General features: G+C 46.8%; 1 protein-coding gene across 3 annotated transcripts in view; it reads left to right on the plus strand.

The window, feature by feature from the left end:
• The first annotated feature begins 2549 nt into the window (after positions 1-2549).
• The window catches only part of ANO2 (anoctamin 2), a 343486-nt gene continuing 318591 nt past the window's right edge, over positions 2550-27444 (plus strand). For all 3 annotated transcript variants that reach the window (XM_072799266.1, XM_072799267.1, XM_072799269.1), the window contains exons 1-3: positions 2550-2679; positions 25602-25768; positions 27028-27354. In XM_072799266.1, the coding sequence (XP_072655367.1) occupies positions 2658-2679; positions 25602-25768; positions 27028-27354 (516 nt within the window). In that variant the 5' untranslated portion in view covers positions 2550-2657. The remainder of the gene's footprint in view (positions 2680-25601; positions 25769-27027; positions 27355-27444) is intronic.

The raw sequence follows: 27444 nt of genomic DNA on the forward strand, positions 1-27444 counted from the left end.
GGCCGGGCCACTCCACCAGAGCCACCCCATCCCTGTTGCTTTACAGTTTTGGTCCTTGCTGGCACATGAACCAACCGCTACTGCATATCTAGGATTCACCCACTTCCAATTCTATGGGGAATCACCTGGAGGGGAGATACATTACCAATGGCATGGATTGTGTTGAGCAGTTTTGGTGGGGGAGGTTATTTAAGTAGAGCAAAGGAAGAATGGATAGAAGTTTAATATAACTGCTCAATAATGCAAAGGTTGTCACCTGTCCATCACCCTGCCTCCAACTTCGAGTAGTCTCCGAGGTCTCCGTAGGAAACCAGATCCCCATGGAATTACCTCTCTCTCTTCTTACTGATCGCCTAACACTCTACCTGGGGATGAGCGGTTACTGGAGGCACAGTAGAAACTCAGCCACAGAGAAACTCAGAGAGGTAGCCTCCCTCTCCAGCAGAAGGTGTCAATTTTCCAACTGCCTCTGCCTCCATTGCCTGAATTTCTCCTCATATTTACTGATAGGACAATTCACTGTCCAGAATCAAGCCAAATCAGAAAACCTGTACGTTTTGATTTTTTAAAAATGGCAGGGAGTAGGGTAAGGAGGCTGCAAAAAGAGAAGGTGGAAATGGAGGAGTGTCTCAGCCACTTCCTCTTACTTTGCAGGGATAATGGGGCAGAGCCTGCCTCTGGTCTCAGGGACTCCCTTCCTGCTTGCCCCCAGACCAGGTGAGACAGAGGCTCCCAAGGTGAGTGTTTTAGGGGGAATCTCATGGAGAGAGCTCACGGACTAAGAAAGTGCAGAAGATGAAATGGAATGGATTAAGGAACCATGGCAGCTTTCCAGTGCTCTTGGCATTGAAAAGACACAGAGAAGGGTCCCTGGGAGTGAATGGGGGTGAAGGGCATTGCTTGGAAGAGAAAGAAGTCTAGTAGCAAAGTGTTGGAGCGTGGACTCTGAGCGGGCTGGCTGCTTGGGGATTCCTGCATATCTCCTAGAGGTGAGTTGCTTGACTTTCTACACTGTAGTCTCCTCCGTCAGATGGGCACACTAGCAGTAACTCCTCATGGGGTTGTGTCACAATCAAAGAATTACCACGGGGAAAGCTCTGAGAAGGGTACCCCAGGAAGAGGAAGTCCTGTATAGACGCAAGCCCTGATTACTCCCAGTGGCCAGAAGAAAGCTCTGGACAAGGACATAATCCCTTTGGTTTTCCTTCTGTGCTGCCCCTGACTCATTCTGTGTTGTCTATTCTTCTTTGTCCTCAAGCAAGTGGCAAGATATCACCACCAGCCTACCTCATCGGTAGAGGAGACATCATTCTTCCCAGTGAAGGATAAATAGCATTCTTGACCTTAACATAATGCCCTTTCACTTTTTGGGTCTCTGGCATGAATGAACGTGTTGAGCTTCAGGGCATGTTGCAGTTGCAGATTCCATCATCCAGCAACAGCCCCCTCAGACAGCCTTCCATTTGTCCACTCATCACCACAAGGCACCTGAACCGGGTCACCTGTCATATGGGAAAGCTTGGTTCATCTCATGGACGAGCCAAGCTTCCTTGTCTCATGGAGTCAGAGAATGAATCTTGCGGACAACGGAGAGCGAGCAAAGTGATAAAGCTCTATTAAGCAGACATTCAGAGAAAGCTCTCAGAAGTGAGAAGGGTCCCGACAGGGCTGCCACCGAGGGCTTTTAGTGGCCGTCTTTTATTGAGAACCTAGGCAGGGAGCCTGCGGCCTTGAGATTCTTGTGCAGTCCTGGTTTGAGCACCGACTATTGATAACACCTTAATGACCTATTTCTCTGTGGTCTGTGATTACTTAGTAGCCGTTAAAGGGAGATACTCCCTTACATTTTGGAGCTAGGAGCCAGCTTTCTTTTCTCTGTTTTTACTATCTTAACTGTCTTCTTGGGATGGGTAGGAGCCTGACTGTGGGCCTTTTGGTGTTGTTGGGGTCTGTGGGAGCCCACTGGCTCCCCGGGGGGCCTGACTCTGGGCCTTTCCCTGTGTAGCCCCAGCTGCCCTAAGCCCGTACTACATCACCTGACCCAGGCGGCGGAGACCGGAGACGGAGCCGGAGACGGCGCTGCTCTTGTTGCCTCCTGCAGCCCGTCGGTCCCCGGCGCCGCAGAGGGACGGTCCCTGAAGACCTGGCCTCCTCCTGCCTCTTGCGGCCCTCGGGTCCTTCCTCGCCCCCGCCCCCCGCCCCCGGGGGCCTCGGGCGAGGTGGGGACGGCGGAGCGCGAGCGCGGGCGCGGCGGGGGCGGGCGGGCACTGGACCCGCTCGGCCAGACGGGGCGGGAGCTAATCCGGCTGAAGGTGCGCACCGGCCCGGCTGGGCAGGCGCGTCCCCGGGAGCAGGGGGGCCGCCCCGGCTGGGCCTCGGCCTCGCCGACCTCCGCGCGCCCTGGACGCGAGCCGCCCGCGGGCGATCGCAGCGCCCGAGCCAGCCGGGGCGGCCCCGGGACCCCTCGGCGCGGGGCGGCGGGAGGGCGGGGAGGGCGGGAGGCGGGGAGGGGCGGCGGGCGGCGGGCGGCGGGCGGGGGGCGGGCACGTCCGGGCGCCGCCGAGCGCCGTGGAATTAGCCCCGCGGCGGCCGCCTAAGCCCGAGCGTTCGCCGGCGCGGCCGGGCCAGTCCGGGTGTCGCGTCCCGGTGCCCGCGCCATGGCCACCCCCGGGCTGCGCGGTGAGTCTCCCAGGGCCCGGCCCGGGTCCTTCGCGTCGGCCTGTCCGGGGGAGGGGCGGGCGGTCCCGGAGCGGCACCCCGACTCCTCGCCTTTGCGGCTGGTGACCCCACGTGAACCTGGGAGGGAGGCGCCGGGCCAGGGCAGCCGGCGGGCGCCTGGGCAGTGTCCCCCTCACTTCTTTCATTTACTTACTTTTATCAGGGAGGGAGAAGTAGGGCGAGAGGCGGAGGATTGGTGCCGCGGCTCCTGGGTGATGGACGGTCAAGTCTTACCTGTGCCTTTTGGCCTCGACCCACTACTGGTCCTTGGCCCTGGAGCTCAGCGTGTCTGGGCAGGCAGGCAGCTGGGGTTTACTTCTCAAGCCGTCCGCTGAGGACAGAGGTTCTGCTTCGTCCCCAGCTGCTTTGACGTTGGCCTCTCTGGAGTGTCCTCCGGATTTCAGGGACTCTCTGCCCACCCCGACCTAACCCGAACTGAATCCGCGTTCCGGAGGGTGCAGGGGAACACAGGCACGCCTTTCCTGGGGACTTTTCTTTTAGGGGAGAAGTTAGTGGAGGTGGACTTTTGGGGGGGGCGGGGGCGGGACATTATTCGGCTGCATCTCTCAAGTTCTACTGAGCAGACACATGCACCTGGGCAGGGTTGATGTGGCCTGGAAAGGGAATATGTTGAGTGTCTTTCTTCTGGTGGTTCTTGCGTGAGGCAGGAAGCGGGGAGGTGCCCACTGCATTGGCACAGAGAACCAAAGGAACGGGAAGGTAGATGTAAGTCCTAGTCCTGAGATCTTGTGAGCTGGTGTGGAGAGATATCTCCGGGAACCATGTGGACCCTGCTTCTGGACAGAAGGCTCCATTGAACAAGGTTAGATCTAAGCCAAAGGACAAGGGCAGGTGGAGGGAGGATCTCAGACAAGGTGGGGGCTCTCCTAGAGGACTGTGGTACTCTGGGTCTCTCTGTTTGCCTGGACTTTGTTCTCGGGACCTGACCTCAGAGCCCTGGCCCATCTAGCTGTCACCCTGCCCTGGCTGCTGGGCATCCAGGACCCATTTGCTCCTCTCACTGTGTCTTGCTAGACGCCTGTCCTTTTGGGAGGCAAAGACCTAATAGGATGGTCCTTTCCAGCAGCCTGGAATGCTCTCTGACTTGCCTGTATGTGGGAACCTGGGCCGCTTTGATGGCCCATTGAAGTGGATGTGTGAGGGGTAGGTCGGGGTAGGTTTAAAAGACCTACCTTGGGTCCTGGTCTTGTTTCTACTTGTGCCTTCTCTGCCATCGTCCATTGCGGCACAAGGCTTGAGGACCAGTGGCATAAGACCTAGCATGAAGCTTGTCTTTGACTTAATGAAATGAGGACCCGATTTTCTGGAAATCCACCCATCTGTGAACTCTTTCTGCTGGCTGAGAGACACTTGTCCCACTCTATTTGTGGTGTTCTTAGAGCTCGTAGAGAACAGAAACTTGACTACTAGACACAAGGATCTTGCCTCTTGTTGCAAAACAGAATCGGTCTCTACTTGTGATCAGTGGTTAGGTAAGGCCTCTTTGCGGAGATGAGTTTGAACAGAGATTGCGCTCAGTGAAAGAACAAGCCATGCAGATATCTGGAGAATGATCTCACAAAGGCAAATATAGGTGAAAGACCCTGCGGCAGGAATGTACTTGAGCTGTCCAAAAAATAGTGGGGAAGCCAAGTGCCTGGAGCAGAGAGATGAAGAGCGAGAATGGCCAGAGTGAGCCAGATCACACAGAGTCTTGTAGCTCAGGCCATCTGTTGTTGGCATTCAGAGAAAAGGAATACTAATAGTCATCAAGCATCTACTATATCCAGACACTGTGCTAGGTGCTTTGCCTCACAACAGCTTTGTTGTTAGTGTTCAGTCCATTTCATTGAAGAAGAGCCTGAAATTCTGAGAGGTTAAGAAATATGCCAGTTATATTGTGTTAACCACCGAATAATCACAGAGGGGTAAGGCTGGAATTCAAACTTGTTTTCCCCAGCACCTCACCTTGTGGCTTTTGTTCTGTTTATAAGAAGTCATTAAAAGGAAGTGTATGTAGGTACCAGCACGAGGGGTGGTGGGAAATGTGGGGAGACCTGGGGCTTTAAGGGAGATACTGATTTTGCAAGGCTGTTAGGGAAGTGCCGTGGTCACAGTCCAGGCAGGGCTGTGCCTATATGCTATAGTTGACCCTTGAATTACATGGCTTTGAACTGCGTGGGTTCAGTAATATGCAGATTTTTTTTATAGTATAGTACTAGAGGTGTATATGTTCTCCTTATAATTTTCTTAACATTTTCTTTTCTCTAGATTCTAATAATGTAGTATCTAATACGTATATAAAACATGCACTAATTGTTTATGTTACTGGTAAGGTTTCCAATGAGCAGTAGTCTATTAGTTAAGTTTTGGGGGGAGTCAAAAGTTACATGCAGATATTTAACTGCACAATGAGATTGGCACCCCTAACTCTGTGTTGTTTGAGTCAGCTGTATTTCCAGTCTGGAATCATGGTTAGTTTATCTAGCGAGACCAAGCCCAAGAAGGCTGGTTGTCATAACCAAACTTGTAAGGAAATGTGCCACTGTGCTCTACATTGGAGACATGTTTTCACCAGCGTGGTTACCTGAGTTCCACATTAGGGTTTCTAGAGGCATGGGAAGCTGATCTTGTGACCACAGGGGGAAGAAGATGTACTTAGTGTCCTGATGGGCTCTAGCAAATCTGACTCAATATATTCCACTTGTAAGTGCAGCTCAGATCAGTTTAGAGGACACCTCTGAGCTGTACTGTATGCCAGATACTATGCTCACTGTTGGAGTTACAAAGATCAATAGGCACCTGCCTGTCAAGACCTTACATTCTAGATTCTTGGTACCCTATGATGATCTCAGTACTTTAGCATCCTTATCCACTGTTGATGGTCATGGGAAGGAGGGGATAGAGTCAAACTTTGACCTGTTCAGACCACACCAATGACATTAGCCTGACCACACTATAGTTATTTCAATATGTACTAAATGTCTTTCTTGTACTACTGACAACCTTGCTTTTCCTCCAGAAATTTCAAGGAAGTGCCTTTTAAGTCTGTCTGTCTGACAACTCTCCATCTAGGTGACTTTCTCTGAAATGAAACTACTGAAGGATTGCAGTTCTCACAATGAGCTGGTGTCACTCCCTCCCTCTGTTGAGCAAACACAATTTGTTAAAAAACAAATTTCAACCAAGTAAATTTGGAGATCTAATTGGTTTTATTAAATGACACATGAATTGGGCAGCATCCCATCTAGCAAGTAGAGGGGAGCTCTGAGGAGTCCTACAAAATGGAAGGTTTTCATAGGAAGGAGGGTGAGGCAAAAAGTTATTAGCAAAAGAAAAAGGAATATTTCAGGCTGGGAAATCATCTTTTGATTGGGGAAAGGGATGAAAAGGGGGAAAGGGATGAAAGTGCTTTTATTGTACAGTTTATTACTTAACCAGTGCTGATCAGGGAATTTCAGACAAACCTTTCAAAGGTCACATTCCCAGGATAAAAGGTCACATTCCCGGGATAGGTTAGACCTGCTGGTTTGCTGGGTGTCTGTGTATCTGTGTGTGTCTGCACCCGCACCTGTGCAAATGACTCCATTTGGGGCCTGTTTCTCTTTTAATACCTTGTATCCTACAACTTCTTCACTGACACAGGGATAATCCACACTTTCTAGCAGTCCTTGGTGCCTGATATTCATCACTAGCTAAATAAAAATAGCTTAAAAAAAGCAATACTATACTTCCAACGTGAAAAACATTTAAATACAGATAAAATAAAAAAGTTCCCTGTTTTTAAATATTTTTGGTAATTATTCTTCACTCAAATTCCTTTTTAATCTGTTTTTATTTTTGCCTGTATCAAATAACTATTTCTGCTTTTTATTAATCTTCAAACAGTTTGCAGAAGAGGAAAACCTAGATAACAATAATCCTTAAATGAACAAATGCCAAATAATGAAGACTTGGGAGCACAGTATTATATCATAAAACCTAGACTAAGAATAGGTACTGCAGTTGAACAAAAATTTATCTGTGAACTTTCTGACAGGTCAGAAAACAGCCAGCAAGTTACATGGGTTTCATCGTCTAATAGAAGGAGACTAGTTCTAGTTCATCCACATTAAACTTTAAGAAGAATGTCACAGTGATATTTGTGCTATTTATATGAGACATTGCCCAACCTAATGAGCTGTAGTTTCATTAATAGATTTTTGGAAAGAGTATTATTCATCACGTGAGCATTTATTGTTTCTGATTTTTTTTTCAAGTGGTGCTTGTGTTTTATTCTTCCCTGGCCCACTCCACCCTATTATGTTTTTAAAAATTGCTGTTTGCGAACCTGTAGATCCCCAGCCATTGGGTTAAAACTTCTAATTTGAAAAGTGGTGGCTTATAGCATATAAAAAGCTCCACGGAACAGTTCCCCAAGTTCCATCTGGTATCATTTCTGTTCAGCCTGAAGAACCTTCTGCAGCATGTCTTGAAGTGCAGATATGCTGGTGACAAATTCTCTCAGCTTCTATTTTTTTTTAAGATTCTGTTTATTTATTAGAGAGAGTGAGAGAGAGAGAGAGAGAGAGAGTGCAAGCAGGGGGAGGGGCAGAGGGAGAAGGAGGGAGAGAACCTCAAGCAGACTTGCCACTGAGCATGGAGGCCCACACAGGGCTTGATCCCATGACCCTGAGATCAGGACCTGAGCTGAAACTAAGAGCTCGGACTCGACTGACTGAGCCACCTAGGCGCCCCTCTCAGCTTGTGTTTTTATTTCATTCTCATTTGGAAGAATACTTGCATCAGATGCAAAATTAATAGGTTGACAGGTTTTTCCCTTCAAGACTCCAGGTGTTCTCTTTTGGTCTCCATGGTTTTGATGAGAAGTCAGCCTTAGTCCAGATTTTTGTTTTCCTTGTATGTAATACCTCCCTCTGGTAGCTCTCCATATTTTATTTTTATTTTTGGTGTTCGACAGTCAGCCTATGGTGTGTCCAGGAGTGATTCTCTTTGTATTTTTCCTCCTTGAGTTTGTTGACCTTCTTGAATGTGGACGTTACTGTATTTTATCAACTTTTGGGATAATTTCACTCATTCTTCAATTATTTTTCTGCTCCATTTTTATTCTCTTCTTTTTCTAACATGTATATTAGACCCACATGATCCCACCAGGTCCTGAGACTGTGTTGAATTTTTTCATTCTTCAGTCCTCTGTTCTCTAGATCAGATTGTTTCTATCAGTCCATCTTTTTTTTTTTTTTTCTATCAGTCCATCTTTAACTTCACTGATCTTTTCTCTGCCTTCTCCAGTTTGCTGTCAGGCTCATCGAATGAAGTTTTTCTTTTGCATTATTGTACTTTTCAGTTATAGGAATTTTAAAAAAGATTTTATTTATTTATTTATTCGTGAGAGACACAGAGACAGAGGCAAGACATAGGCAGAGGGAGAAGCAGGCTCCCCGTGGGGAGCCCAATGCAGAACTTGATCCCAGGACCCTGGGATCATGACCTGAGTCAAAGGCAGACACTCAACCACTGAGCCACCCAGGTGCCCCTGTACTTTTCAATTCTAGGAATTTTTATTTTGACCACCAGCCAGATTTATTAAGATATAATCACATACCATAAATCCACCCTTTAAAAATGTGCAGTTTAGTAATTTTTATTCATAGAATTGTGCATCCATCACTGTTCTCTAATTTTAGAATATTTTCATCATCCAAAAAGAAACCTCATACTCATTGACAGCTGTTCACCTTTCCTCCCTCCCTCTAACTCCTGGCAACTGCTAATGTATTCCCTGTCTCCATGGATTTGCTTATTCTGGATATTTAATATAAGTGGAATCACACACTATATAGTGTTTTGTGTCTGAAACTGCTCTTTCACTGAGCATGTTTTCAGTGTTCAGTTGTATCATAACATGGGTCAATAGCTCAGTTCTTTTTATAGCTGAATAATATTCCCTTCTGTGGATATACCACATTTGTTCATTTATCATTTGATAGACATTTGGATTTCCACTTTCTGGTTACTATGAATAATGCTGATATGAATGTTCAAGTATAAGTTTGTGTGTGTGTGTGTGTGTGTGTGTGTGTGTCTATGTGTATGTTTGTATTTCTCTTGGGTACATACCTAGAGTAGAATGGCTGGGTCTTATAGAAGCTCTGTGTTTAACTTTTTCAGGAACTACTAGGCTGTTTTACAAAATGGCCATACTATTTGACATTCCCACCACCAACATCTGAAGGTTCTAATTTCTCCACATCCTCACCAACACTTGTTATTGTTTGTCTTTTTCAAAATCATAGCTATCCTAGTCGCGTAAAGTGGTATGTCACTGTAGTTTTGATTTGCGTTTCCTTAATGACTAATGATGCTAAATGTCTTTTCATGTGCTATTGAATATTTCTTGCTTATCTTCTTTGGAGAAGTGTCCCTTCATATACTTTGCTCATTTTCAAATTAAGTTGTTTGGTTTTTAATTGTTGAGTTGCAAAGTCCTATATATATTTTGGATACAAGTCCTTATTGTGATATATGACTTAGAAATATTTCCTCCCATTCTCTAGGTTGCATATTCACTTTATTAATGGTATCTGTTTTTTTAAAAAAGATTTTATTTATTTATTTAGGGAGGGAGCAGGAGCAGGGGGAGGAGTAGAGGGAGAGGGGGAGAGAGAGAGAGAGTCTTAATCAGACTCAGCATGGACCCTGAAGTGGGGCTTCATCTCACGACCCTGAGATCATGACCTGAGCTGAAATCAAGAGTCAGATGTTCAACTGACTGAACCACCCGGGTACCCCATTCATGGTGTCTTTTGAAACATTTTTAATTTTGTTGAAAGACAATTTGTCTGTTTTTGATAACTTGTGCTTTTTGGTATAATAGCTAAGAAACCATTGCTTAACTTAAGGTAATAAAGATTTACTCCTGTGTTATCTTCCAAATGTTTTATAGCTTCAGCTATTGCATTTAGGTCTGGTATCTATTTTTGAAAATGTTAATATTTATGTATGGTGCGAGGAAAGAGTTCAACTTCCTTCTTTTTTGTGAGGATATCCAGTTGTCCCGGTACTATTTCCCCATTTCTTTCCCCGCCTCTTAGTGCCTTTGTTGAAATTTAAGGTTTTATTTCTGCAGTCTTGATTCTAGGGACTGACCAATTTTTCTATCCTTATGCCAGTACCACAGTAGCTTTGTAGTAAGGTTTTTTTTTTTTTTTTTTTTTGTACTTGATTTTGTATACTGCAACTTTACTGAATTAGTCCTAACAGTTCTTTGATAGTCTTAGGGTTTTCTATATGTAATATTATGTCATCTGAAAATAGTGACAGTTTTAATTCTTTCTTTCCAATTTGGCTGTCTTTATTTCTTGTCCTTGCCTAACTGCTGTGCTTGTAGTAAGTTTTGAAATCAGAAAGTGTGAAACCAATTATATTGATTTTTGTTTATATTTTCTATTTCTCTGCAGTTTTGCAGTTTCCATATCATCTATTTATTAAGGCCATACTTATTTTTATTTATTAGAACATATTTATGTTTTCTGCTTTAAGTCTTTTCTTGTTAAACCCAATATTTGGGCTCTCTTGAGATCAGGTGTGTGTGTGTGTGTGTGTGTGTGTGTGTGTGTGTGTGTGTTGTTTGCTTTTGGTGATTAAGTCCTGTTTATTTTAGAAGCATAAACATCAGAGTTGGAAAGGAGTGATGAGAACAAAACACCAGTCCCTTTGACAGGGCCAGATCCAGCCCAGGCTGTGTCTCTGTGTATGACCAAGGCTGGCCCAGCAGCCTTGACCAGCCTTTTCCAGTGAGAACAATGGAGGTGTGAATCTTTCATGATGTTGGGGGTAGAGTAAATTGGCTCCAGATCCCTCTGGACCTAGTGAAAAAGGCCAGAGGACTGAGATGAGTTTTTATTACTTGTTTTGTGCCTTTCATGGGCCACTTATTCCTGTTTCTTGTGTGTCTAGTAAGTTTTGATGGTGAAATAGACATTGTGCTTGATATGACATTATCTTTCTTTCAGAAGAGTTAAAAATTTATTTTAAGAAAAGTTTTCTGGCATGCAGTTCAACTACTGGCCGATCCCTTTGAGCTTAATATTTAGGTTTGGTTTTCTGCTTCATTAAGGTATATAATGTGGAAAATGCAAGGTATTTTTCATGATTCTCTAACTCGGTAAGACTTAACCTCTCAAGTCTGTCTCCCCTATTGATATGTTCAGGGATTGGCCTTAGAAGCTTCTTTTTTAGGGATAGTCTACTATAAATATTTTTCTAGTGTGTGGTTCTCACTCTAGAATGGGGTCTTGTGTCTCAGCTGGATGTCCGAAATGTTAGGACATGTTAATGAGGTCTTGCTGCTCTGGCTGGGATGGAACTTCAGCGTCTTCCAGGACTGTTTGACCTCCAGCATCTTGTTCTGATCTCAGTGTGTGGTAGCCTCTCTCTGGTCAGCCTCATACATTTCACCCTTATGCATGTGGAGTCTTGCTCTCAGCCAAGGACTCATGAAGGTCCCCAGAGGTCTCTCTGGAGAATTTTCTTTGCATAGATTCCTCCTCTCTTGTGCTCTGCCCCATAATTTTCAGCCATTGTAGCTGCTCCAAGCCTTGACTTCTGCCTCCTCAGTTCCATGGGATTTTGCTTGCTTGGATTCCTGCTCCCTGAACTCCAGTCAATAATGTGTTTTCATGGAGTTACATTTGTGACTTTCTGTTCTCAGGAATTGCAGTTCCATGCTGATGATTGTTCAGTGCTTGAAATGGTTGGCTTGTGTCATTTGTTCTGTTTTGTAGCTGTTTATAGAAGAATTTCCAGCCAGGATCAGTGATTTTATCGGTACTGGAAACTAGTTTTTGTCAGCAGGTTTTTAGTCAAAAAGTATTTTGTTGACAAATATTTTCAGATGTAGGTCATTGGCAAAGGCCAGAAATCACAGGACTTTCTAATATTAATTCAAAAGTGATCTTCATGATTTAGAAAAGAGTGAAATTGTTGTGTTTATTTAATTTTAATGAGAAGCTAAGATCCCAGCCTTAATTTTTGTCTTAAGGGAGAGTTGGACTATGGAGGTGCCTACAGGCAAGGCCACACTTTTCTTTAAAATCAGCTTTGTTACTGCTTAGCAGTACTTAAACTCAACATAACCACAGTTCTGGAATTCTATAGCACAAAGCATGAGGGGAAGGGGTGGTTATTTTGCACAAAGCATAGGAGAGAAATCCTTCTGCTAATCTTTTCAGCATTTCGATTTTTTAATCCACTCTTTCATTGAGCACCTGCTGTGTGCCAGGCTGCAGTGAAGGTCAAAGATGATATATAGGCCTTACTTTTGAGAATCTCTCCCCATTTGTGGTTTGCAGAAATTATGAGGGGGCTGTTAAATCCATGGGGTTGGGAGAAGTTTGGGAAGGGGTCTGTTGAGCAGGGCTCTGGCATGTGGATGTTTGACTCTGATGGTATCTCAGTGGGCTAATTACTGATCTTGTAGGTAGAGTTATTATTGTCTGCATTGCTAGTGAAGGAAGGGTGCTATATTAGTTAGGCTAACACTCAGGTAGCTGCTAAGGAATAGATCAAAAAATAAATGAGTAAAACCTGACAGTTTACCTCTTGCTAAAGCAATAATCCAGGTGAGTAAACAAGTTGGCTTGTTAGAGCTAGGTGGCTCTTAGCCATATAGCTTTTCAGGGAGCTAGCATGATGGCTTAGCCAATTTCAACTATGACTGCCAAGGTGGCCCTCAGGGTTGTCCTCCCAGTTATCTGAAAGGGGAGAAAAACATGGAAGGGCATGAAGGAGCATGCACAGAAAGTTTCTATGGGCCAGGTCTGGAAGTAGGACATGCCTCTCTGTTCACATCCCTCTGGCTGGAATTTGGTCTTGTAGCTACATTTAATTGCAAGAGAGGCCAGGAAATAGGGTCTAGCTGTGTGCCCAGAAAGAAGAGGAGAGCATAGATTTTTTTGGTAAGCAGCTAGAAGTCTCTGTCTTAGGGGTTTCTCAAAAAATGATAATTTTGGTGTGGCATGGTCACACTTATTTTCCTGTATTAAAGTTGCAGATTTACACACCTGTCTCTCCAAGTAAGGCTCTGAAGTCTTCAAGTTTCAGCAGGACAGGGCAGGACAGGGAGTGGTAAATGCTTATTAAATGGTTTCTGAATGAAGGAATGAGTTTTTTTTAGTATAGTTTTATCTGTCTGTTACCAAAGTCCCCAAATGATGATGATATTGATAATAAGAACTGCTATTTATTGAGCATCTACTGAGCACTAAGCTTTGCAAGCATGATCTCATTTCTTTTTGTTTCATTTTATTTCATTTTATTTTATTTTATTTTATTTATTTTATTTATATTATTGATAAATGACTGTTTAATCCCCATCCCCTATTTCCCCAGTTCCCCACTCATCTCTCCTCTGGTAACCTTTAGTTTGTTCTCTATAGTTAAGAGTCTATTTCTTGGTTTGTCTCTCTCTCTTTCTTTTTTCTTTGGTTATTTGTTTTGTTTTTAAAATTCCACATATGAGTGAGATCATATGGTATTTGTCTTTCCCGGACTGAGTTATTTCACTTGGCATTCACTAGCTCTATCCATATTGTTGCAAATGGCAAGATTTCATTCTTTTTTATGGCCAAATAGTATTCCATTTGTGTGTGTGTGTGTGTGTGTGTGTGTGTGTGTGTATCACATGTTCTTTATCCATTGGGCTCTTGTAGATAATGCTACTGTAGACATAGTGGTGCATGTATCCCTTCGAATTAGTGTTTTTGCATTTTTTTGGTAAATAGTAATGTGATTCCTGTATCATACAGCAGTTCTACTTTTAACTTTTTGAGGAATTTCCATACCATTTTTCCACAATGGCTGCATCAGTTTACATTCCTACCAGCAGTGCATGTTGGGTCCTTTTTCTCTACATTCTCATCAGCATTTGTTGCTTGTGTCGTTGATTTTAGCTGTTCTGACAGGTGTGAAGTCATATCTCATTGTTGTTTTGATTTGTATTTCCCTGATGATGAGTGATGTTGAGCATCTTTTCATGTGTCTATTGGCCACCTATGTGTCTTTGGGAGAGATGTCTGTTTATATCTTCTGACCGTTTTTAAATTTATTTGTTTTTTAGGTATTGAGTTCTATCAGTTCTTATATATTTTGGATAATAACTCTTTATCAGATATGTCATTTATAAATATTTTCTCCGGGATCCCTGGGTGGCGCAGCGGTTTAGCGCCTGCCTTTGGACCAGGGCGCGATCCTGGAGACCAGGATCAAATCCCACGTCAGGCTCCCGGCATGGAGCCTGCTTCTCCCTCTACCTATGTCTCTGCCTCTCTCTCTCTCTCTCTGTGTGTGACTATCATAAATAAATAAAAAATTAAAAAAAAATTTTCTCCTATTCCATAGGTTGCCTTTTAGTCTTGTTGATCATTTCCTTCACTGTGAAGAAACTTTTAATTTTGATGCAGTCCCAACAGTTTATTTTTACTTATTTCCCTTGCCTCAGTATCTAGAAAGATGTTGCTATAGCCATGTCAGAGAGATTACTGTGTTCTCTTCAGGGATTTCTATGGTTTCAGGTCTCACATTGAGATCTTTAATTCATTTTGTGTTTATTTATGTGTATGATTTAAGAAGTGGACCAATCTCATTCTTTTGCATATTGCTGTCCAGTTTCTCCAACACCACTTGTTAAAGAGACTGTCTTTTTCCAATTGGATATTCATTCCTCCTTTGTCAAAGATTGATTGACCATATACTTGTGGGTCCACTTCTGGGTTTTCTGTCTGACCCATTGAGCTATGTGTCTATTTTTATGCTAGTACCATGCTGTTTTAATCTATCACTTTGTAATATAACTTGAAATCTGGAAGTGTGATGCCTGCATTTGTTTTTCTTTTTCAAGATTGCTTTGGCTATTTGGGGTCTTTTGCAGTTCCTTACGAATTTTGGGATTGTTTGTTCAACTTCTGTGAATGAAGGAATTAATTTATAGTGAATTGGTATGATATTAGTTGGCCAACAGATTCAGTTTCTTCTTTAAAATATTAAAAAACTTTAAAAAAATTTAAAGTGATTAACTGACTAGTGCGAGCTGGAGGAAGCAGATGAAGGCATTGTGAGTGTTGTTTTAAATGTGAAATACATATTTTATTTGTGCTTGAAACCCACACAATTCTTTGAGAGGCTACACTTGAATTTGATTTCTTCTTTGGAACTCAATGCTTTTCAGATTGGATTAGAGGGAAGAGAGGGAGAAATTATGAAAATAATGTATGAACTGGAGATACAGTTGCATATTTAAAAACATTTTTTTCAATAAAAATCTCATTATGAAGGATTCAACCAAGGCCCTAGTTATGGGACTTGGCTATCCCTGCTCCTCTGAAGTGAGGTGAAGTGATAAAATTCTGCCTGAGGGTCACCTTTTTAAAAAGTTGCTTTTTAACTGCATACCATATTGTGATGGTCCTATATGTTGATCTTGAGGTTTTTCCTGGAATGGCACATATTTATGGTTTCAATTTAGAGGAAGATACTTGCCTTTCTATTCGTTATGGCAGGTAGGTGAGCCTCCAGTTCATCTATTAACTATATCAAATTATTCAGGTACCAGTTAACTACATTTAATGACATTTAGTGTTTGAATTTACTTGGACTGTGTAGAACTCATTCCTACCCCCTCTGAGTCTCAAGCTTGTATTATTATCCAAGCTCTCCAGTATGCCTTAGAAGTCAATAAGCTGAACCAAAGCTGCAGAAGTGGAGGGTCTTAACCCCAGTTAAAGCACACACTGCTACTGCTTCTGCTTCTTCTTCTTCTTCTTTAAAGATTTTATTTATTTATTCATGAGAGACACACAGAGACAGAGACACAGGCAAAGGGAGACGCAGGCTCCATGCAGGGAGCCTGATGTGAGACTCGATCCCAGGACTCCAGGATCACACCCTGGACCAAAGAAGGCAGGCCCTAAACTGCTGAGCTACCCAGGGCTCCCCGCAACACACCGCTTCTATAGCCAGTGGACCAAGGGCTGCTCGTGGGGTGCCAAGCATGGTAGCTTTCTTTTCCTTCTCCAGTGACAGGCTTCCCTTGCTTCTGGGTTCATGCAGCACCCATTTTTTTTTTTTTTTATAACACCTAGGCCAAGGCAGGTCTTTAGCTCAAAATGTTTATTTTGGCTGTGCTAAGTGGCACTGAGTTTTGTCCTAAGCTTACTTTATTCAAGTTCTTTTTTTTTTTTTTTTTTACTTTATTCAAGTTCTAAGTGATACTCCTTTCTTTCATATGCCAAGACCTTGTGACTATATCTCTGCTCATATTTTTGATTCTGTAGACCAGGGACCTCACCCCTGGAGGCACAATAGAGCACCTCAGACAAATTAAGTCCAAATCTTGAGGTGGAGCCCAGACATCAATATTTTAACTTTCTTAGATGATTCTAATTATGTGTCTAGGGTTGAGAACCAGCCAGTTCTCCACTGGTCCTCACTTTTCCCAATTGCTGAATGCTAATATTTTAAGTCTGGCTTCCCACAGCCATCTCTGCCTCCCCATAGAGTGGCTGTTGTGTGCTTCTGTTTCTCCTTCTCCAGAACTACTTCTCTTGATTTTGTCCTTTGGAATGTGGTGATATCATATCACTGATAGTCAAATGAGGACACATCTGGTTTTAAGTAAGAACAATTTGTATTTGGCTAGGCCACAGCAGCCTAATAGAAATGGAATTATGAGAAATTTAAAAATGTGTCTCTCAAGCTCCCCCCCCCTCACTAGTTATTATGGGATCTCCAGTCCTTTTAAAAAGTTTGACCCAGCAATTATGGCAATTATGGGAGTCCCTTGAAGTGTCTCCAGTGTGTTTGTGAACAATTCTTCAAGCTTCTACGCGGTGTTAGCCATCTTAGTTGGTGCTTGATATTGAGAATTCCCTTTTCCCAAGCTGTGGGAAAATACTTGTCCTGCTCCCAAAGCCAGTTATGTGCAAGTCCTCATGCTTGGGGCTAAACATACCTGGTTTAAACATACCAAGATAGGCACTCTTCCTGTCCTCAAGGAGAGCACAACTGACAGATGTAGCTTATTGTCTGTATGATACGAACTTTACTCATATCAGTTAACCACGTCTGTAGCATAGAGAAAACTTTTGAGCAATTTCCTATAGATTATACATGTATTTGGGATATTTTATAAAATTCTGAGGTTCATCCATGTTCCTCCTGTCTGCTGAATTCCTCGTATCTCATCCAGATCCAAAAGCCTATGGAGCCTGGGCAGGAAGCTATGATTACAGGAGCTTTAGCCTCGGACCCAGTCCATTTTGGGCAACAGAAATCTGTTCCACCTTCTTTGGAGAGCTGGGAATAAGACAGAGATCATCAATATTGGTTATACCAGGGGGAGGAGATAAGAGGTGGGAGATGTTTGTGGGTGATGGAGGAAGATGGGGGACATTGTGGGGACTCACCAAGTATGTCCAGGAGAGGAGTCAGTCACCCTCATAAAGTGTGTTTGCGTGCGTGTGTGCAAGCATGTGTGTGTGGTATGTATTAGAGGGGGTGGAGGAAGGGTTACGTGTTGCTCACCATTGCATCATTTTGCTCTTTTCATGTTGAACTTGCACAACAGGTTATGATTAGCTAACAGAACAGTTTTGATCAATTATGCTGTAGACTGGCCACTTCCTCCTACAGAGGGGAAGGGACATTTATACCTTAATCTCATCAGCCACTCTCCAAACCGCAGTGTAGGATGGGCTACCCATGAGTAGGTTTCATTTGGGAAACTCATCCAGATCTCAGTCTGTGGGTTTTGTTACTAAGGGAAGCATGTCCTGAAATGCTTATTCTTTTCTTGACCTGGGTTTGCACTTTTAGGGTCTTTGGTCTGAGCATCGACCGCAAGTGGTCTTTGTTAAAAGGCTTTTTTAAAAGGATGAGAGGTGTTAAGAATGTTACCAGGAAGGGACTTGTCAAGTAGTCTTGGTTAAGAAGAGCTGTTTAAGGGCAGAAGGGAGAATAATGCCAAAGATCAAAGACCAAAGATAAGAAAAAGCAGGTCGCTTTCTAGAAGCTGCTGATAGTTCAGTGTGTCTGGTATATGTGAGTGTGTGTGTGTGTGAGAGAGAGAGAGAGAGAGACAGAGACAGAGAGACAGAGACAGAGAGACAGGGAGACAGGGAGACAGGGAGACAGAGATAGAGACAGAGGGAGGGAGGAGTGGCCAGCAGGAGATGATTGATACTGTCAGGTCAACAGAAAAGATAGTAAGGGGCCTCGTAAGCCATGGTAGAAAGTGTGTATTATAAACCAAAAAGGTCCTTTTTCTTTTGCTCCTTCAATCCCACCACATAGCTGGCCACCTGCTGGGACCATGTGGGTGGGAAAGGAACATGAGGAGGAGAAGGCATGCCCTGCTCTCAGAAGGTTGATGATATGAAACAGCCAGGCCCAGCAGATGATTGCAAAGCACATACAAATGATTGCCTTTCTCCCCACAATCTCTTTTCTTCCCTCACCCATTGGAATATGCCTGCTTACCTTTTGTAGATGCTTCTCAAAAGCCATGTACTCTGGGAGGCCTTTCCTGCTAGCTCTAAGCAGAGCTGTGGGCTCCTGCTTCTATAGGCCCTTGTTCATACTCCAGCTCTAGCTTTTCTCTTGTTCCTGAAATTATCTCCTTATTAGTCTCTTTTCCTCATGAGTGTGCCTTCCTTGTGAGAACCTAGGGCAAGTCTAATATTTCCAATATATTGCATAGTGCCAGGAAGTAAAATCATTCTGAAATGAATAGAGATGTGAAAGATGACACATACTTCCACATACTTCCATGCCCCAAAGACGGACAGTTGTGCTTAGAGCATGGCCAGATGGCATGTGCGTGGTGGGGGTGTGGTGGAAGGGGTAAGCAGGCCAGGGATGCATGTTTGGAGATGAAGGAATATCAGACAGGTGGGCATGGCCCAGATCATGAAAGACTCTGTGTTCGTATCAGACAGTCTAGTCTGGTTTTCATTTTCATCTAAGAAGAGTGGAAACCACTGAATGGGAGTAACTTGGTCAGGTTGTGACCCAAGTATCAGAGGGAAGCAAGCTTAGTGGCAGGGAGGACAGTTAGCTTTTCCTAATCCAGGCTCAAGATAAGGATGTACACTGTGGCCATATCACCATTAGGAAGGGGATGTTTGGGGCATCTGGGTGTCTCAGTGGTTGAGTGTGTCTGCCTTTGGCTCAAGTCATGATCCTGGGTCCTGGGTTTGAGTCCTGCATTAGGCTCCCCACAGGGGGCCTGCTTCTCCCTTTGCCTATGTCTCTGCCTCTCTCTGTGTGTCTCTCATGAATAAACAAATAAAATCTTTTTTTTTTTTTTTAAAGAGGATGTTTGAGCATCAATGGAGAGAGGGCTATTTTTGAGTCAAGATAAGCAGAGCCCAAGAGGCAGATTGGCTAATGGTTCTTTTGTGTGGAGGGGACTGGAAGACCATTCTTCTGTTACTCTGGCCACAAGCAGAGTCTGAGAAAGATGCTGTTCAATAGGAAATGTTGGGCAGGGCCTTTGGGTCTAAATTTTAAGCTTGGAGCCTCAAGTTTTAACTGTCAAATGCATGTAAGAAAGCAGAGTAAGACTCCGGCATAAGTTAACCATAACAGAATACAATCCATCCGTCCCAGGATGCTTGGGGAGGGACCAGGTTAGCTTCCTCAAAATCTGAAAGTGCCCTGGTCTCTCTGAGGCCCACCTGGAGTCTTGTTCCTGGCCTGCGAGAGTGTGGATGCACTGTCCCCCATAAGGTAGCCCTGGACTGTCTGGCTTTGCTGGAAGCAGTGGCCTTGAAAGGCTGGTGAGAGAGGTGGCCCTGCCTTTCACTTCACACTTTCCTGCCCATGGTTAGTAAATGAAGCAGTAATTACACCATGAGGGAAGCTTTGAGGAAGAGCCCTGCTGCCTGGAGGTCCAGCTCCCACAGGACACTGAATCCTGCTGTTCTTTCTTGGAGACTCTGAAAACCTCCCAGGGCCCTGATGACTCACCTCCCCCTCCTCCCTGCCTGGTGAACCCACTTCTGGCTCCCAGTCTGTTCAGCCTGCTGCTGCCTTGCTCTTGACTGTGCCTCTTGGTCCCTTTGCTCCAGTTTTCCTGCCATCCCCTCCTGCCTGAACTCTCTGTACCCTCCTGAGTCTCCACAGCCTGTATGTGCTGGGCTCCCCTACTCAGAAGAGCTGGGCTCGCTCCTCACTCTGAAGTGTGACCCTGAAGATTCTCACTTAACTGTCCAGGAGCCATGACATGATTTGAAAGGTCCAGAGAGAATCCTTGCCCTGCAACCTCTCTCCCCTCACCTAGCATGGTACTGCAGTGCCCACCATTGGAGAATATTCCTCCCAGTAAAACCGGACCCTGGCCCCTGTATATATGCAGTGCTAGGGACATCTCCAGAGCCCTTTAGGGTTTCCAGAATGCTTTTACTTATGTTGTCTCACGATGCCAACATGGGCTATCTGTACTTTGGAGTGTACTGGTTTCTAAGACAAGACAGCCAACAGCTAAATGGGGGAGTGGGTGTCAGGAACCCCTGATGGTAGATGGGAAAGCATAGCATGGAACGAGGACCACAGTTGGGGGGAGGCCATGAGTGGGCTGGGGGAGGGGACAGTGTGAAAGGGTAGACAATGGAAGGACCTTGGAACAAACCTTGCCTGCTTGTTCATTTAGATTTGGGGCTCTCCCTGCCTTTGGTCTCTGTTCATTTCCCCTCAGATCTCTGATCCTGTGCCTCCTTTGTCTGCCTCTCTAATGCAGCCTCTGGGTGGTGGAGGTTGGATTCATCTAGAAGGGACAGAGTTCACCTTTGAAATAGCAAGTTCTAAAGGATAAGAAAGTGTGTGATGGTCCCTGAAGAGGAAGGAAATTATAGTAATGGGTGGGGGGGGGTACACAGCTAGTGCTTCTCCTGCCTCATTTAGGAGAGCTTCCAGAAGGAGGTGAATAGTCAGCAGGCTGGTGGGTAGCAGAGAATGGGAATTCTGGGGACTTGGGGCAGAGTGACTAGGGTGAAGCAGAGAAGTCAGGGTGGGGCCTGAGGCCCCTGCAGTAGGATTGGGTAGCAATCCCTCCCATTTTCTGTAGCTCATGTACCTCCAACGGGTTGTAATATTTCCTCTTGCTGAATCATCACCCTTCTCCCTCTGGGGAGAAGATACAGTAATGACACCCTCCTCTCAATTGTGGAAGCAAAAACTGATGTTGGAGAAAATACATTATTTTTCTGAAATTGTGGCAATGCCAGAATGGAGCGCTGAGGGTCCCCCCCGCTCAGTGTGGGGCTCACCACGTGGCAGAGTGATGATGGCGAGTCCTAGCAGGGTTGTGGAGCATGATGGAGAGCAGTGTGGTTGTCGATCTAGCACTTCTCAGTTGTCTGTAGAGCGCGCACACACACACACACACACAAACACACACACACACCCCCCTGTGCAACACCCATGTAGTCCCAAATCACGGCCTGATGTTTATTGAATTTCTTATTCCTGGCCTGAAAAAGACTGTCAGCTGTGGTCTTGAGCCACTTAGGTGGCAGCTCCTCCAAACAGCAGCCTAAGACCAGAATATGGCCTTCCTCAAAAAGTGCCCCTTCCCCTCATCACACACCCCTGTGGTCCCACTGTGCTTCAGTGTCTTAGCAGATGGAGCAAAGAAGAATATTCAGAAAGATTAGCTCCAAAAAGAGGAATGGGAAGGAGGGAGGGAACAGGGTTGGAGAACACATGGAGCATCTTTCTGTTCCCGGTAGAGCTTTTCTGCTCTGGCAATGGAGAGCCATTGAAGGGCTTTCAGTGGGAGAGGGGGGCAATGTGATTTAGAGAGGTCCCTCTGAAGGTGGTGGAGGAAAGTGAATGAAGGCAGCAGTGGAGGTGGGCAGGGCTGCAGCCAGGCTCGGGCCGTCCTCTGTCCGCGCTTAGCAGGAGACCCCTGGTCATTTTCAACTGGTTGCCCTTTGACTAGGTGAAGAGGGCCTACCTTTCCCCCCAGCGCAATCCTCTAGGAGGCTTATGACAGTTTGGCTGGCTGAAAGGTGGGCCAGTCCCATCTGGGGGAGTCAGTCAGGGTGTCAGATCTGGGCAAAAGTTTGGAGCAGAGGGGTTCCTTTGACTGGACAGTCAACGCGCTGCCACCAATGGGTTGCCTTTATTTGGTGACCCCAGACAGTAAGCACCCCACTCTCCACGGTTCCCTGCTGACCAGTAGAGTCCACTGGCTAAAACTTGGAGGCATTCCTGTGCTGACTTTACATGTGTCTGTGTGTCCCCCAGGCCCTCCTTGTTCTACTTCAGGTGGTGGAAGTTCAGTCTTGTCTGCAGAGGAAGCAAATTAGCTCTGCCTGTAGTATCTGAATATTTCTGTCGCTTCAGCTGCTTTTTGAAACAGGGATATGTTACTTTTGATTTTCTGGGTCCCTAATGATCAAAATAGCAGCTGGACAAAGAATCTTGTTCTAGCCGGAAGGAGGAACACGTGTAAGACCCTGGGCTGGGAGACGGTGTGGTGTATCCCAGACACTGCAGACAGAGCAGCATGGCTGGAACTCAGAGATACAGCAGGACACGGGGAGAGGCGAGGTGGAGACGTGAGCAGGCCAGGTTATGCAGGGTCTCGCAGCTTGAGAGTGGTGGAAAGCACTAGAAATCTCCACACATGTGGGTGTCATAGCTCAACATTTTGAAAGGACCCCCATGGCTGCCTTTTGGGGAATAGTGAAGGGAAGTTATGGTGGAAGCAGGGGGGTGTCTTTTGGGAGGCTATTGGAGTAATGCAGCTGGATGTGCACGGTAGTTTGGATCACGATGGCAGTCATAGAGGGTGGTGAAAAACAGATCGATTTGGGAGATATTTCAGGGAAAATTCCTAGGCTTGGTGACACATTGGCTATGGGGCATGGGGGAAGAAGGCTCTCAAGGCTGCCTGTGGATTTTTGGTTTGTATGCTGAGTATAGCGGGGGCATTCATAGGGATGGGGAATCCTGGAAGAGAGTCCTCTTGCAGAGCAGATTGTAAGTTTGGTTTTGATGTGTATGTTTTGAAGGGACTCTGAAGAATCCAAGTGGAGATGCCAAATAGGCAAGAGGATGTTTTGATCCAGGGGCTGGAAGAAAATAAGAGTTAAAGATAAAATGTTGAGGGTCATGATCACATAGGTAATAATTAAAGCCATAGGAGTGAATGAGAATATCCAGGGAAAGGGTGAGAGTGTAGAGAAGAGGCCTTAGGTCTAAGCCTTGTGAAAATCCATTCTATTGATCCAGAGTGGGGTGAGCCATGCCCCCCTGGCATCCACAGCCCAGGGAGGCAGCTAAGTCCTGAGCACCTAGGGATCTGTTATGCAAGGCAGCCTGTGCCAAGAGCCAAGTGAAAGGTCAACTAAAGAAAGATCATTTTCAAATGGGTTTCATGTTCCATAGGCTATGTATGATGGTTTTTACCGATCGAACTCAATTCACCGTTTTTCAGCTTCTTAGAGGAGTCCTATGAAGTATGTTCACCTACCCCATTCTTCTTGATGTCCAGGCTTCACTCAAGATGCACAACGACCCCCACCCCCCACCCCCTGCCTTCATTTCCTGGTATAGGCCAACTGTCTTGGGTCTCTCCACTTCTGTGTTGTTACTGCCTGGTATGTCTTTCTGGACTTGGCACAAGTCAGCCATATACTGTGTTCTCATTGTTGGGTTGGGGAGGAAGGTGGGTATGAAAGCAGAGCCTCAGGCAGCTGTGGTCCATGTGTCAGAGGCAAGAAAAGAGAGCTCCTGGGATGGCTGGTAGGGCTCTGGAGGCCAGCCTCAAACCCCAACTTGTATCTTCAGGAGCTTGTGGCTCCTGGATAGTGGTTTGCCTAAAGTTTGCGGCTGACCTGAATCTGACCTACCTTGAGTCACCGTTGTGAATGTGAATGTAGCTGTCCAGGACGCTTGAGTGAGCATCCCCTTTGTCATCAGCTCAGGTATACAGCAGAGTGGTCTTGGGCTCCTCAGACATGTATCTGGAGGTTTTTAAGCCTTCCTTGGGCTGTAGAGCTCTGTTCTCAGTCTGCTCTGGGCCAGATGGTGAGCAAGCATGCAGAAAGGCATAAGGCGGGAGAGACAAGGCAAGACTGGGGACCAAAGAAGGAAGCCCCTTCCTTGATGTCCGGAGCTGGAGGCCCTCCATCACGCCACCAGCACACACACCTACTACTGCCCTTCTGTGTTCTTTCCCCTGCTTTTTAGAAGTTGTCCACCCTTCAAGACCAGCATTAGGATCAGTTCCCCTGGAAGCCTTCTGGCCTTGCTGGCCTTCCACAGTAGGGATGAGAGCCCGCAGTGTAAAAAAAAAGTCAGATAGGAGAGCTTTGCTCTGCTGGCCTTCATTGTGCTTCCTGCCTGCCAGCTCTGCTTCATGAAGAGGTGCTAAGTGCCTGCCTTTGGCCCAGGGTGTGATCCTGGAGTCCCGGGGTTCGAGTCCCACATGGAGCCTGCTTCTCCCTCTGCCTGTGTCTCTGCCATTCTCTCTCTCTCTCTCTCTCTCATGAATAAATAAATAAATAAAATCTTAAGAAAAACAAAAGAGGTCCTAAGGTTTTCCAGTAGAGGGACCAAATGTTCTAGGGCTCCTGAACGGCCCAGCAGAGAGCTGGGCACGGAAGGGGCTGCTCCAAGGCCTGGTGACTGACTGAAAGCTCTGTTTCAAGCTACTTTTTGTTCATCCCTTCTTATAGCAGGTGCTGGGGGTTGAGCTGGATATCCATGGTGTGGTTTCTTCTTAATACAGAGCTCAAAATGAAAATGATAATAATTATCATAATTGCCTTTTCTTGCACCCCCTTGGGCTAATGACTGCCCTGGGTGTTTTGCAGATGCTTCTTTTCCTGGATTTCCCACTACTACCCTGCAAGTTTGGGATTCTTAGGTTATAGGTGGAGAAACAGGCCCAGAGAGGTCTCAGAGCAAGTGGTGGAGCTGAGGGCTAAGCCCAGGAGCCCTGTGCTGTGCTTCTTGACTGGAAAGAGTATTTCTTGGAAGTGGGGACAGATGGAGTGTGGTCAGCCTCGAAATCCTGGCAGCCCGGGGGCCTGGTCTGGGGCGTTTGGGAGCAAAGCAGAGTATTTCATGCTTCCGTCCCCTCCGGGTCTGACATTCTGCAATTCTGTCATCAGCCTGAGGCCCTTCCCTCCAGGGGTGAAGCTGGAAGTTCTCTGAGATAGCACTGGCTGCTGCCGCAGGTGTTAGGGGGCTGCTCTGGGGAGGGCTGAGCAGGGGCTGTGGCATTCCCAGGCCCTGGTGGAGGCAGCAGGTGTGGGGAAACCTCTCACTGGCATTGGAGGCAGCACTTTTGTCAGAGGAGGCCCCTGCCCTTGGGGGACTCACAGCTGGTCTGTCTGTCCTTGTTCTCTCCGACAGGAGGGGTGTCTGGCCTGGCTGCGCTCGGAAAGACCCTAAAACTTAAGCCTTTGGCATTAATTCAGGGTGTCTCTCCAGGGAGTGCTCACCCACCCTGGCTCACCTGAGCCACCTTCTCCTCTTGTCTGGGAATTATAAGTGATTATGACAGCCATCATCTGACGGAGCTCCTGCTGGTGGCTCCTGCTCTGTGTGTGCACGTGTGTGTGTGCGTGCTTGTGTGTGTGTTTCTGTGTGTGTGTGTAGTGAGTGAGACCCTCTTCCTCATCCCACTGCTTCCTTCTACACTCTCCCCTACCCTGTGGCCAGTGTGACCCTGGCTAACCAAGGCCATGAGGAGGTGTGGCCTTCTTCTTAGGGATATCCCAGTGTCCCTCCCTCCGTGCCCCAGTTTCTTCATGTCCTGGGTTTCCTGTCACCTGAAGCAGCTTTGCCTCCTTTGTCTTTCCTTCTCACAGATATCCCCCTGCTCCCTGGCTCCCCACGCCGGCTGAGCCCTCGGGCAGTGGTCAGAGGGGGCCAGGATCCCAATCATGGACAGCAGTACCTCAGGGTGCCTGGTTCCCAAGCCCCTGGCCAGGACTCAGGCCTGCCCTCCGGTGGAGGGAGCTCCTGCAGCGGCTCGGTGAGTGCTGGCGTCTGGTCAAGGCTGGCCCTTTGGGGGCCAGAAGGGAGCCTCTGGGCTGGGGCACTCTCCACCTGGGGGGCAGGTTTGTGTGTGTGTGTGTGTGTGTGTGTGTGTGTGTGTGTGTGTGTGTGTGAAAGAGAGAGGAGAGAGAAAGAGGCCCAGGGTTTTTGTGAGGGCCTTTTCTTCCCTCTTTCTCCAAGTCTCAGCCACCCTGGAGTCTTGTGGTCAAAGGACAGGGAAGGGGAGGTGTGAGAGGCCACGTGATCCCACCTGTTGGTCTGCAGACTCCCTGGCTCCCCTCACACGTCTGAGGAACCAGACCTCTGCTGTGGCTGCTGGGAAGCTCTCCCCTGTGCCTGGTGCTTCATCTGGTTGCCCAGGTGACCTCTCAGGTGGCTGCAGAGGCAGCTGGGTATCAAACCAGTAATAAACAGGGAAACACCCAAAGGGAGGGAGGCAAGTCCCTCTCCTGCTCCGCCTTGTTCTTTTCCCTCCTCTCCTCTCAACCTCCCACCTCCAGGCTGGCTGAGAGCAGAAGTCGGTCCCCCTGCTGTGGTCTCTGGCAGGGTCCCTACTGGTGGCTGCAGAGGAAGGGGAGGAGGAGGATGTGGGGCTGAGAGGGGCATAGTGTAGAGTGAATCCCTGTGGGGTGGGGCTGGGGTGGGCCAGGTGACAAGAAATTGGCCTTTGTTCCAATGGATCCAGAGAACTTGCCGGTGAGTAACCTATGTGTGTAAGCATGCATGTGTTTGCAGGCTGGCCAGCAGATCTGCAGGGAGATGGGTATGGGTGGCTGTGTCACAGTGCATGCAGCGGGCTATGTGTGTCAGGGTGCCCTGGGCTGGCGTGTGCATGCACAGATGTGTGCGCAGGAGAGCTGATGCGAGGTGCTGTGTGTAGGTGGGCTGTGTGTGTGTGCAGAAGTGTCATGGGGCTCTGGGGTGCAGGCACGTGTGGATGCACAGGGCTTTGCTGCTGTGTGTATAGACCGTGCATGCGAGCATCCGTATGTGTGTGGTTGCCAGAGGGGGGATGAAGGCAATGGTGTCCAGGCTGTGGACAGGTGCGTGGAGGGCGGTGTGGGCTGGGGGGTGGCAGAGGAACTTAGGTCACTCTGTCCTTTCACTGGGAGAGTCAGGGCCTCTGGGCCTGAGGGGTTGGCTTCCTAGTTCGCTTCCCTGACCCAGAGGTTAGCCTCCTCTGTCTCTCATTCTTCCTCACCAGAACTCAGTCCCTGTCCTGTTCTCTCTGACCAGGTCATCAACAACTACCTGGATGCCAGCGAGCCAGTGTCCTCAGAGGCCCGTCTGAGCCGCATGCACTTCCACGACAACCAGAGGAAGGTCGACTATGTGCTTGCTTACCATTACCGGAAACGTGGGGTGCACCCTGGCCAGGGTTCCCCTGGCCATTCACTGGCGATTGTCTCCAATGGGGAGACAGGCAAGGAACCTCGTGCTGGGGGCCACGGTGACATTGAGCTGGGGCCGCTCGATGCCCTGGAGGAGGAGAGGAAGGAGCAGCGGGAGGAGTTTGAGCACAACCTGATGGAGGCCGGGCTGGAGCTCGAGAAGGACTTGGAGGTAAGGTCCAGCAGGTGGTAAAGGACTGTGGGATGGGTTGGCCCTGCGGGGCTGGGCTTTTGGTGTTTGGTGTCACCTGCAGGGAGTGTT

The sequence above is a fragment of the Canis lupus genome, chromosome 25, assembly GCF_048164855.1.
Source record: "Canis lupus baileyi chromosome 25, mCanLup2.hap1, whole genome shotgun sequence".
In the NCBI taxonomy this organism is placed as follows: domain Eukaryota; kingdom Metazoa; phylum Chordata; class Mammalia; order Carnivora; family Canidae; genus Canis; species Canis lupus.